Source organism: Melanotaenia boesemani, chromosome 20, assembly GCF_017639745.1.
Source record: "Melanotaenia boesemani isolate fMelBoe1 chromosome 20, fMelBoe1.pri, whole genome shotgun sequence".
NCBI lineage: Eukaryota > Metazoa > Chordata > Actinopteri > Atheriniformes > Melanotaeniidae > Melanotaenia > Melanotaenia boesemani.
The window spans coordinates 16028526-16041911 of NC_055701.1; the positions used below are offsets into that span (position 1 = coordinate 16028526).

The 13386-nt window shown below is 40.0% G+C and overlaps 1 protein-coding gene across 9 annotated transcripts in view; it reads right to left on the reverse strand.

The window, feature by feature from the left end:
- The window catches only part of meis2a (Meis homeobox 2a), a 76218-nt gene extending 65237 nt beyond the window's left edge, over positions 1 to 10981 (reverse strand). For 2 of the 9 annotated variants that reach the window (XM_041971691.1, XM_041971696.1), the window contains exons 1-6: positions 10116 to 10970; positions 9416 to 9642; positions 7766 to 7907; positions 7444 to 7494; positions 7070 to 7120; positions 6389 to 6538 (exon numbers count right to left, since the gene is read on the reverse strand). In XM_041971691.1, coding sequence (XP_041827625.1) covers positions 6389 to 6538; positions 7070 to 7120; positions 7444 to 7494; positions 7766 to 7907; positions 9416 to 9642; positions 10116 to 10127 — 633 coding nt within the window. In that variant the 5' untranslated portion in view covers positions 10128 to 10970. Of the gene's footprint in view, positions 1 to 6388; positions 6539 to 7069; positions 7121 to 7443; positions 7495 to 7765; positions 7908 to 9415; positions 9643 to 9844; positions 10045 to 10115 lie in introns of those variants that run through there. The other 7 variants (XM_041971692.1, XM_041971698.1, XM_041971695.1 and 4 more) reach the window with 5 other exon arrangements.
- Positions 10982 to 13386: the final 2405 nt, after the last annotated feature.

Consider the following 13386-nt stretch of genomic DNA (forward strand, 5'->3'; position numbering starts at 1 on the left):
AGTCAGAGTGAGCTGTACTGGAGGAGGACAGACAGGAAAGAGCCTGGAGACTAATGGAGGTTCGCAGGGAAATAAAGGCTATAAGACAAGCCGCTGCTGAGCTCCCCTGGGCACACAGTCCTGATGTGCTGCTGCTTGTTCTGCTGTGGAGGCGAGGCTGCTTCTATGCCTGTAAGCGAGGCCCTTTTATCTGCTAAGTTTTTCAGGGAAGGCGGGCTGTTTTCTCAAACAGCTCGGAGCTGAAAACAGCAGACAGAAACACACAAGCCCCTTCAGACCCAGCGCTCCACTCAAGGCCCTCTCAGCGTCAGCTGTTCACCGGATGGCAATCAGATAAAGAGCTCGGAGAATTACTCAGAAGAGGGGTAAGAAGACAGGGTGAACAATAGCCCATGCGTGGGTTTTAGCCTTCTATAGTGAGCCAAGGGAAAAGTGTCCCTGCTCTGAAAGGGATAGGTGATTGTGATGTTTTTTACTCTCTAGGGCACTGATCAACACATGGGAACTAGGTCTGTTGTTATAGTAATTTTCTGTCATTTTCAACACAGCATGCTAGGTAAAATCACTAATGTGGGAAAAGCTCATCAGTTCCTTTGTCTTTGTCATATGCAGCATGAAGGCAATGAAAAAAGAGATAAGACTCCCAAAATTCCCAGAATGTATTATGTATTTAAGCAGAGCTAGGCTATGTACTCTCAGAATGAGCTGCTGTTGATATAAGAGAAGTAAATGACTAGGTTCCACTGATGAGACACCCAGTGTAGGCAAGGCACAAGACAAACCTGAAAAACTATGCAGGCTGCTCTCACACACGCTCTCTTAGCTGCGGCCACAGCATGGTTTTAATGCAATAGTGGAATCGATAGGACTTAATTTAGCTATCATTGCAGAGTAATGTGTCATTTTTAATGGTGCTGGTACTAAATTAAATTCAAAGACACCTCAGCTAATGGTGTGAAAGGGAATGATATTTTGCTATGATTTGCTACCCTTTGGTTTTAATGTGCCTATATGCTGGAATAAGAGATTTTTTCATTTGGTTCTTAAAGAGCAAAAAGAGGACTGCAGCACTTTATATGACCTAATAATAATAATGATACTATAGATCCTAGGCCCCGAGCACACACTCCTCTTTAAATACCTGCAAGTCACATTCATAACCTTGTCTGCAAAACAAAACAGTGAATATCAAAACAACAGTTTTAACTTTCCATACTACACAAGGCGACAAAAGCAACAGCCTTTCCTCTGCATGAATAATTTAGAGCGCCTCTCTGAGCTTTGGCAGTGCATCATCAGACACTGCGCAACACAAACACACACAACCATTTTGTCAGAACCCCCATGGGTCTGATAAAGTTCAAACAAGTTGTAAAAGAAAAAAATCCTGTCATCCAAACAGTCTTCTTCAACCTACACAAGGAGTCCTCGAAGAAAAATAGAGGAAGAAGCAAAAGAGGAAAAAAAGAGAGGCCTCTAGCTCATGTGACTATTCCCCCAAAGCTGGGCATAATTAGGAGTCAAACATGGTTCACTCCATGCTCTTCACTAATTGTGTTAAAGAGCAGTGTTACCAAGAGGAGGAGGAGGAAACTGCTAGCAAGCAAACGTGCATAAATGTGCAGGCAAGAGCACACACACCAATGTACACAATAGGACTAGATGGAGAGTAAGATACAAAAGAAGCATGGTCTCTTGGGGCAGCCTTTTCTATTTGCTGGGGTTAGCAACTGGCGGCTGATAATACAAGTTGTAATTAATATAAAAGCAGGAGACAATATGGGAAGGATTGCTTGTAGTGCATCCAGGCCACAGGAGAGCAAGAGAATGCTGCTGTCTCTTTTGCTCTTGTCCCCTGTTTCTCATTTACAAACACCTGCCCAGTACAATCTTACCTCCCTTACTGCACTCTGTCTACATCCCTAGGAATTTCAAATAAAATTGATTTAGCAGCATCATTGAATTTCCCTCAAATTTCCTTGAAACCCAGAGGGAAAGGGGGAAATTTGTCTGCACAGTAGCAGAATAAGGTAAGCTGAGACACACCAACCTCATGGGTGTGTGTTTGTGTTGTACTACCAGTGTGAGGAGCAGCTACAGGGATCCCATGCTGAACATGTACAGAATTGCTGACACACCAGAAACACACAGGACCATAAATCATGAGGCAAGCTGACATTTCAAGACACATCTTGCCGCATGGCACAAACAGAGAAAGAGGAAAAACTCCTCACACTTTTTTTCCTGAGTTAAGCTCGTCATTATATGCAGGCACTTGGGAAAAAAAAAAAAGTGTAGGTGCACTTTTATTGAACACCTGAGTATTTACAACACCCTTAATTATCTAGAATATAAAGAGCCCTTAATTTAGTTGCTAATAATTCTCCACAGCATGTTTTAACAGACAAGAGGGATAAACTGATTGTATTCATGCCTAAAAACTTTCTCTGAGGCAAAAACAATCTTAGTCACTGCTGAGGAGCCACATTATACGTGCAAATATGTTTTTAGACAGAAGTTATTCAAATAAAATATGAAAGCTGCTGTGATTCATGGGTTTGGCATACATCAAAATGACATTTCTTTAAAAAAGAAAAGAAAAATAAATAATGAAATGGCATAAAACTGACAATTCATTACGGATAATTCTGCTTTCATTTATTCCTTGTAACATATAATAGGTTTTCAGATTAGCATGTAAATTTATGCCACTTCAATCATTATCTGTATATATTATAGTTAAATCATGTATAAGTAGCTCATGATCCTAAAATGACTGGTGAGCAACTGTCCATTGCAGTTATTTTACAGCTTATAAGAGAAAGAGTGTGGGAGATGCAACAAGTGAGCAGAGCCTCTCTTATGCCACAGCAGTGATGATTAGATATGCCTGCCAACAGGGTCCTGCCGCTGAACACTAATCAAATAGGAAATGTAAGACCAGATAGCCAAACTTCACAAAACAATCGTGCGGAATAGACAGAACAGTCCAAGTCAGCAGTGCACTGTTTTCATGAGGTCCAAACACAGTCATCCCCTGAGGAGAACAAAGCTTGTAGAATTAGACCACCTCAAAAACTGAGAAATTCCACGGTTCAGCAGGCCAGCTCAGCCCGAGGGCTCACTGTCCACAGGCAGAGGTCTGCACTGTGCATGGTGACATACAGAAATAGGACAGGACATTACTAAGCACCTATCTTCACTGATACACGGTAAATCACTGCAGAGGCTCAAGTTGAACTATTGCATTTACTTGATTGAACCTTTGATGTCAACACATCTGACCATATATCTGGTACAGTGCCACGAACCTGTACCAGAGAATAAGATCTAAACAGAAAGAGCTTGCTTTCCTTTTTTCCACTTCCAGGCAAGCAGTTTCAAGTTAAGCTGCACCGTAACTATAAGAACTAGTGAAACTCTCTGAAGAAAGCCCTCAAAAATAAATAATCGGAGCCTGCAAATACTGCACAATTTCTATATAACGAGCTGTGCAGGAATTCAAAGACAGTCTCTTCAATATGCATACGGGAAATGAAAGTCCTCTGCTAAGATTGATTGAAGAAGTGGCACAATGCCACAAGAAGACAGAAAGGCTAATTTATTAGAACAGATAATACTCAGACATTGTTAATTCTATTTGTCTGCCTAATTGGATGTAGCAAAGAAGAGACAGAAATTTTATTCATTAATTAAAAGACAAGAGAGCAAACCGTTCACAAGTACACACAGCCATTTATGAAACTACACAGCTGTTTTTTTTTTCCTCCTATCTCTCTTTGTGTAAAATCCAACATCTTTTTCCCTCCATTTATATAGGATGGAGTTGATGTGAGGAGGGCCGATGAGTTCGGAAGCCTTGGGTGGGCTACATGGTTGAGATAGTCACCGCTAGAGAATAAAGGAAATCAACAGTGTCAGCAAGGCCTCATCTTGCTCTCACTATACCATAATCCAATCATCTGCAAGACAGTGCTGCATTCAAGTGTAAATAAAACTGTGCTTATTATGCTCTGCCGTCAGGTATGAGGAGGGGAGAGAAGGGGGGGGAGCAGAAAAGGAAAAAGACATACATAAAAACAAGCTTAACGGGCTGCCTCCTTCTCAGCGAACAGCCTCATCAACTCCAGAAAAACCAACTTTCTCCAAACGAGATGTAGCCCAGGGCTATATATTAAAAATGCATATCAAAGCAAAGAAAAATGGACGTGAGAGATTCTAACTAAATAAATTAGCATATCTAACTATCAAACTGCCTTCCTTTCCTCAATGAGACAAGGATAGAAATTAATAATAAAACAGAGCCAAAGACAACTGAATAAATAACATTTTAAAAAAGAAAAAATAGAGCAAAGATAGAAAATATTTTCATTCAGAAACACAGTTTTGCGGCTAAATGCATTACTGTGAGTTGTAGTTTGACTATTTTAAATCAGCCTTTATAAATGACTCCTGATTTATTCAGTGTACATTTTTTCATTTCAACAGTTGTGCAAATACTAAGCATCACGTTGTGTGTGCATTGTCTTACATATTATATTCTGCTTTATTTCATTACTAAACATAGCTAGTAAACTGGAGTATGAATGTTTCCATAAGGTGTAGTAATTATTAAAATCCCATCTCAGTTCAAATAGGGCTTCAAAAGCAAACAAGGAAAAAACTAAAGTAAAGAAGAAGAAAAAAAAAAAAAAAAAAAAAAAAAAACTCCTCTACTTTGCAGAAATTCAGCCCAGCAGTTGGGTGTAATAAAAAGTTCAATGGTGCCACAAAAGTGAAATAAATCCCTCAAACCTTAAATGCCTAATGAGGTGGTCAGTCCAAACGACTCAAAGATAAATAGCCTGTCACGCAACCTGCTTTGTTTATTGCTGCTCCTTATTTGCTTTATTGGCATATTTAATTTTCTAATTATCAAAATATTTCTTACAAGTGGAGCGATGACAAAGCTGGTGTCTGAGCATTGGAGGCTGCATCGGAAATTGGCTTGAGTATCAACCATCTGCTATGAAACTAAACAGGCCAGTTTATCTAATCTCTCCAATATAAACAACAGCATGCCTCATTTCTACACTTGTGTTGGAGAATCGCACTGTTACCGTTTTTTTTTTTTTTTTTTTTTTTGGATCTTTTTCTAAAACTAAGCATAGTCCTGTTCAGTCTAACTAAAGCTCAGTTAACCTGGTGCAGTGCGCTGTGAATGCCCTGTGCAGGCGATGGGTATTCAAAGAGAATCCACTGCTGTTAGGCCTATAGCCAGACCCAACAGATGTAGCACTAAGACTTTGCATAACACTTAAATCTGCTTTAATTCCTAATAGGCTTGGCCTTGTGCTGCACAGATATTAACCAGTCACTTTGTTACTCTATAGCCGCTCATTTTTACTCCCCACCAAAACATTAGTTTTATCACAGGCAAGCAAGGCGCGGTAATTCACACATACCTACTCAATACTACACTGTCAGCTCAACACAGGGAGGAGATTCTGTGTTTATTACGACAAAAATGCGCGATTTCAAGTAGAGAATCGATCTTCAAATTTAAAGCTACTGTACTTCAGGTGCATATAATTGAATTCAGCGTTATGGAGTCTGCGGCCATAAAACGGGGAGCAGAGGAGAAAGCAACTGCAGTACAGACCACACGGCAATCAATACGACACAATTAAACACATTAACATCAACAGCAATGGAAGGACTCCAGACGAACCATCATATAGCTTGTGAACTTGACATATGGTAAGCCTTTAGCTCTGAGATCTCTTTCAATAGGCTACCACTTTCTCCACCTCAGCAGCAAAATCCACAGCTTTACGCGCGGGCCATATCCAGCTCCTAATGCACAAGCCCAAATATAAAGCCCTTTTCTTTTTAAATATTGGCCTAAAGCAAAAGCTTATACGGCTGATACCCTGCTTTAACGCTAAACCTGCGTAAAAGATAATTGCTTCACTTTTTTTTTCTTTTCCTTCAGCGTGCAACGCTCAAAAATGCGGGGAAGCGATGTCACACGCGTCCTCTTTAGCACGCACACATACACACTCATTCAATTATTCACCACGCACGCGCCAGCACTAAGCATTATGCACACACGACTGCTCCTAATCAAAAGACTAAAACAATAACTCGGTCTATTGTATCACATGTAGCTTTTGACCTTAAAACGTCGATCGGCAGATTTTCCTTGCAGAACAGATATGCTCTATTTACTGACGGCACAGCAGGGTCACACACCGAAGCTCTGAGCAGCCCCAACGTTGGCTATATGAGAAATTGATTACTTAAATACCCGATTTGTGGATATGGACCCTGCAGCAGATTTTTTTTTCATATCAGAGCTGGACAAAAGCAGCACGTCAATAGATAAAATAACGATGGTGTTACTTACGTGATCTGCAAGGTTAGTTGACGATCCTGAAAGTTCTTCGTGATCTGATTTTGAGCTGCCATCCCGTTCGTCAATAACTAGATCTATTGGCATTTTTCCTTTCAAACAGCTGATGTACCGGTGGCAAAAATTGTCGCAGAGCTCGTGCACCTAAAGAAAAGAGGAAGGAAAAAAATGCACCTTTATCAGGATGGGGAAACGTTCCAGCCAGTCCAAGAATAACTCCAATTAAGGGGCATTATCGGCAGCGAGGAAACAATAGTGAAATTGTTGCAGTGCTTATTATTCTCTTGAGACCAGAGCAACAAGTTGAACGACAAAAAAATAAACAGCATGCCGTAAGCTGGCGAGATAATGAGAGACTGAAACTAAATCTGCGGATCAATAGCAATGTGCAGCATGGGCACCGAGGCTCTGACATATCTCATCAATAGTTGCTCCAGCTGCATCAATTATTGGCTTCATAAAACAGCATATTTTATTAAAATCTAAATCCTTAAACTTTTCCTCAGTCTTTTCCAGTTTTCTTTCAGATATGTAATAATAACAACAGCACTGGACTGAATCTTGCTGCAGGTTTGATCATTTCAGTCTCATTTAAGCTTTTTTTGTGCAAGTGGTATGTTTCATTGCCACATGTTAAAAAAAATAAAAAAAAATATATGTGTTTATCAAACGTACCTTTTCTAATTCCAAGAGATGAAACCGTAATACTTGTATGGCTTGTATCATCTGAAAAAAAAGAAAAAGTTTGCACAATTAATATGATCAAATTGGAAGAATTTATTTTCCTTAAACTCGAACAGAGCTATAAAAAAATCCTAGAGTATGAAGTGCAATACAGCAAAGTAAGCCCAATAAGTAGCCCAATTAAACACAAGTGAGCTGGGTTTTAAATAAGAAGACTGGGCCAAGACAGTAAAGACTGAAGTGGTCTCGCAGCGTCACTTCAGCGCAGATCTGAGATCTGTGCGGAGGTTTGAATCATATGTTCACATATTTATACTGCTGTGGACACTTTAGAGCATCGGCAGAGAAAAGGGAAGTGCGCTTACCAAATTGTCCAACTCTGGATTTGATGAAAATAAAGGTTTTTCTGCTCGGACCTAAATAACACAACAAATGTAAAAGTTATTTCGGCGTGAAAATGTAGAATTTTTGTCCTTTCCCCCCTTACTGTAAACAATAAAAAAAAACTTTTTTTTATTAATTAAACTCGTGTCATAAGTTGGAATTTTGTAATAGTTTTTACGCTTATAAATAATTATAAATGCAAGCTGTTTTTTTCCTTCTGTATATTTAAAGCAAGCAGAAAACCTGAAGCCTTGAAGAAGTCATAATATCCAATATATGTATTTTTTTATTGTGCAAATTGACCTGTTTGGCAAAGACTGCAATGTCCTCATTGAAGGAGTCTGAAGAGCAGACATCGCCGCCTGCTACGCCGGGCTCCCTCGGAGTACACGTCGCCAACTCGCACTTCTCAAAAACCAGTGCGAGCAATGGGAATAAAGGGTGACTGCAAGAGGGGAAACACAGCCTGAGTACAAGCAACACACCGGCTCCACACTGCAAAAAATGTCCAATCAAACTGCATTTCTGTCCGTTCTTCTGTTTCTCATAGCAACTTAAAAAATATCTACCACACGTTTATTAAATACATGTGTATATTTGTTTACTGGCGTTTAGTTTCTAAGCACTTCTCATTGAATAAGTAGCAGCATCTTAAAGACAAGACAAAGAAGAAAAAAAGAAATAAAAAAAATCTGGTATTAGATCAATTCTTTAGCTGTAAGCTGTTTTGAATTAAAACAAGTCAGAGACATCTGGGATATTTTAAATCAAAGTCTAAGAAAGCGAAACCATTTCAACGAAATATGTTATTGAGTTGTTGAAACTGACATTTCTTGCAGTGCAAAGAAAGGGGAAAACAGACGAAGTCAAGAAAACTAAAGGGTAAAACTATACGGATATCTTTACATTAAAAATTATATACATCTATACGATCTGCTAAAAATCTTGAAATTATAACATTTTGCTGTTACTCTGCCGACTGATTCACTTAAAGACTTAAAGGTTTTTACCCAGAATAGGCCTTCTATAAAATGAGTAAAATATAACTTCCAATCAATCAACATCATGAGACTATCAAAAATATTTTTATGTAGGTTATAGTTATAAAAGAAATGTAATTCTATATCACGCAATCGTTTCATAAAACACGACTTTAGATTCTTTATTTCTATCGTTTTGAATTGTGGGAGTATAAAAACGAGGGTAAACTCTACTCCGTACATAAAAACGTAAGCAAGAGATATGAGGTGGATTTACTCCACATCACAGCCCAGATTATAGTAGTGGATTACAACACTTTCTGTGTACGTATCAGTGAACAAAAGCTGTAATCATATTTTTAGTTCTGCATTCACCCATATGAGCAGACGTTCTCTTCTACTGTTTGGGAAAAATCTTATGAAAGTATACTTAGCAAGACACACGGTGCGTTGCAATGCAATCTGTATGTGTGTGTGTGTGTGTGTGTGTGTGTGTGTGTGTGTGTGTGTGTGTGTGTGTGAGACAGAGAGAATGTATGTGATACTACAAATTTTTAAAACGTTTAAAACAAGAACAAACGTGTTTAAATTTTTTATATATAGCTGGCAGTAATATTAAAGTAAGTTTGTTATTATTTTTTTTTTTCTTCTTTTATAATTCATTGGAGTCTGCGACTTTCGAGATTGGAGTCCTGAGCTTCCATATTATTTACAAGCTCAAGGCTCATACTTTTACTTACTGCTGGCTTGGCGATGCTTTGTACAATGAGTGTAAAATTACACGTTAACAAAACTCCCCAAACCAACAACAGAACTCCAAATTGCGGTTAGACTTGCACAAAACACAATTAAAATTGAAGGTAGGAAAGAAACAAAAGTTGCAGAAAAATGAAAACTTGGTTAAAAAAAAAAAAATAAATAAATTTTAAAAATTCTTTTAAAAAAGACGAAAATTCAGTTTTGCAAACCTTACCCATAAATTTGATCTTTATCCCTCTTTAAAACGTCGTTGACAGCAGAGCCCATGCTGGTGGGCATAACGTTTGGATGAGGAGCGTGGGCTCCGTAGTGCTGGCTGGCGTGCAGCGGCGGTCCGTGGTTCAGGTGGTGGACCTGGGGAAGCGGCCGGGGAGCATGCGGGTCCCCGTACATCGACGCCGGGACTCCATCCATCCCACCGTAATGGGCCAGCTCATCGTACTGGGAATAAAATTAGAGTAAAAGTGAGCGCAATTCCCGGTTACTTTTAAAACAGATGTGGAAAAAAAGTACAAAAAAGCACGTCGTCTCATTCTGAACACACGGAACGGAGAAACTAATAAGCTGTTGCCTGTGAGAACACGCAGCAGCCTTGTTCAGAAAAGTGTAATATATTAAAATCTGCGATTTAGTTTGTCATTACCAGAAACATTATAACTTTGGTGCTCCCCTCTGCACGCAGAGTTTGGTGGGTGAAAAGAGCGAATTAGTTTGGAGTCTCCAGTGAAACTGCTCCACGACTGTCGTGGAGGCTGTCGGTAAAAGCAGAGGCTGTCACTTTGTGAGAACGCTGCAAAAATGTCAAATATAGGGGCTTTGATATGGATACTTTGTAAATTTGCCAGCACACGACAAGAGGGTAGCGATCTCTACAGAGGATTTGAACAGGTAAGTGTAGGAGATTTAAAACCTACCCTTTGCGCCATCAGGCTGCGCTCCAATAAACTCCTGAATCTGTCCGTATATTTAGTATCCCAGTCCCGGTTAGAAAGTGATTTAGAGGCAAGATTCCTTGTTCAACCAACTTTGCGAATTGTCCTATTCGCCACTGTGGTTCAGTTTAATTCGTAGCATTGGGGTGTTTTACAGTTTTTCTTGTTTTCCCTCTTTCCTTGGAAAAAAAAAAGAAAAAAATGCGCCAAAGTGAAGGTTACAATCGGCCCATCAACAACCTGCATGTAACTAAACTGTCGTGTCTCATGGCTTTTTGCCACTCCAGCTGTCAATCAAAGCCAGAGGTTGTCAAGGTAATGAATGAATGACGGTTAGTGATGATGTTCAAGAGAAGGACGAATCTTTTTAGTCCATTTTCATCCCGCAAGTCCGCGTCTCCTTTAATGCCTCCAGATCGCTATCTTGTTTTATTATCACTGTAAGAAAAAAAAAGAAGTAGAAAAAAGCTGTAGAAATTAAGAGATTGCGATTCGGATCTCTCCTTTCTTTCCCCCCGTAGGTATTTCGTCTATCTGGCGAGACTGAGATGAGTGAGTGTCAGCGAGTGTTGGCAGGTTGGCTGCTAGCTTGCTTATAGAAACAGAGTCAGTTCGCTGCGCTGAGCGGTGGGCGAATGAAATGACGGATCCCGGAAGTAGTGGTGGCCATAGCCAGTCCTACAGCAGCTCCAGAGAAGAGAGAGGAGAGACCAAATCTTGTGATATGCAGAGTATATGCGAGGCACAGGAAAAGCTTCAACTCCACACTGGAGGCGAAATAGCTGAAAGCAACACAAGCTCCTACTCCCACCCAATTCCTTGTTTTGCTGAGAAGAGTCCTAAAGAGAAAGCAAGAAGAGGTTGAATGAGAGAGAGCGGATACTGAGACTGCTTCGAGCTGAATTAAAAAAACACTGGCTTAACTTGAGTGCATATAATTATAATTTGAAAAAAGTTAAACTAAAAAGAAGAATTAACGACGTACTCAAATGTTTACGCACTGGAAAATATAAACTGAACAAAAGACAAATTTCAAAATTGCAGTTATCCATATAGTTACTGATAGAAAAACAATTCAACAATTCAACCCTATTATTTCCAAATTTAATACATGATCTTGACGCTTACTTGTTATCTATTTTGTGACTATAAGCCAACGTGTGCATATAATATCTTCGTAATGCCTCCTAATCTTGTTGTTAATTATTACGCTGCCCTTTTTAGCAAATTAAACGACACGCAGCACCCCTCTAAGCCCAGAATGAACTTTTCCAAAAAGGGGAAAAAAAGCTTTTGTGGGGAAAGTAATTTTGTATGTTTCTTTCGTCCAATCCCCTCTCTTGATAGTAACCCGTGCCTTACCTCAGAGTAGTCAATTATCAAAGCTCCCCAAGATCATCAATCATGCCAAGAGATGGAAGTTTAGAGGAGGAGCAACACTCCGGCCATCGATTGCAGTGAAACCCTTTTTGGAGCCTGAGCACTTTTTGCGCACCAAACAGCAGCAGGCCATCTATCCCCTTTAATATTTGGCTTCATCAGTGCTAATATGCTATCATGGCAGTATTGATAGGTTCTCACACAAAGACTCCATTTATAGTTCCGTGGCATTTTTGAGGGTGGAAATTAATTATTCACAGGTTAGGATTAAGTTAGACACACGCTCAGGGAGATGGGTTGTGGCTACTGTTGGAGGGTCAATAAACTCTCCCAACAAACAAAATACTAAGCAGCGTTGCTCGGGGTCTATTACAGAGAGAGTATTTTCTCCTCTCTCTAAAGGAAAAGATTTAATAAATGAAACCGTGACAACAGTTATGTTTGTTGGCATAAAGGGGGGTGGGAGTGTAGGACTGCAGAGTTTGACAAACGGCTGTGTGGACATTTCAACGCGCAATACCCCGGGAAGGACTAGCAGAGCTGTGCGCAGAGAGCCAAGGCATTCACCGTCTCCAAGTCTCTCTCTTACACTCTGTAAACACAACCAGCCCGGCAGACTCTGCTATTGAAGACTGATATTTTCATAAGCTAAATATTGTCGTTCCCGTTGATTTGTGCTCTAGCGCTTGACTTTTGTTTCATCCTCCTCTTTTGGACAACCACGGTAAGTAGCACAACCCTTATGCTGTATCTAACGCTTTGTTGTGAACGCGCGTTCTCTCACGGCGCAATAAGTTTTGGAGGCTGGACTATTTAAAAATGCGGACAGAATGACTATATTTTTATAAGCGTGGCAGATCTCTTGTGCAGCGTTGTGGAAAAAAATCCAGATGTTCCAGTGGATATTTTTTAAAGTTTACATTCTTCTAGATGGTGCGATTGCGCCGGCATTTCCCTACATTTATTGTAGAAATATGTGATTTGCCCCGGAGAGTGATGTGAACACCCGAGGAGCGTGTAAAAACAGAAGAGGCTAATTATGCGTGCCCGATGTAGAACTCCTCAGAAAACATCAATTCCTACAAAACATCCAACAATAACTCATAAACATGCGTAATTTAAAGCTGTTTGTTTAGGGAAATATTTATTTGAGTAATTAATGGAAGACGTAAACACATGACTTTATAGCTGACACTATAAGGAAAAGGTTAAACCCGCTTAATTACTGGTTTTATGAAAGGTTGCACAACTTGTTTCATTTCCTAATTTGATATAAACCATAAATTACTCAATAGTTAATTAAAATTAAGTTCTCCTCATAAACAAGACGTGTGCCAACTTAAACTCCTCTGCTTATAACCTGGCCGCGTTTACAAGCCTGATCACCCCCCTCATTGACAATTAGACTTTTTTAAGTAGGTTTATATTTCTACGCGCTGCTCTTTTCAGGTGTTCGTATGAAAAAATCAGTAGATGGCATTAACAGGCGGTAAAATTTCATCTGGTGGTGTCAAATTGAGGTCAGTTAAGGGTTAAAGCGCTCGGTGTCCGTGTGGGACATGGCCAGCTGCGTTTGGATTCATTAGGGGGGGAGAAGGGGATCCATTTCAAGGAAAACACTGCTGGGACAGTCACCAGGCTAAAGATCCGCTGCATGTCACATCCTAAAGGTGCACCAGGATCGCTTGCTTGTGAGCGGGCTCCAGCACTGAACTTCCACTCTTCTGTTTACTCTTCGCGGGACTTCCAGTCCCTCTCCCCCCCTTCTGCTGCCCTGCAGGGCTCGGTTGTTCACACACAAGCCTGTTGCTAAATATGGAGAGAAATGCATTGTTGATTTAATTCCCTCAAAAAGATCACCGATATGAAACGT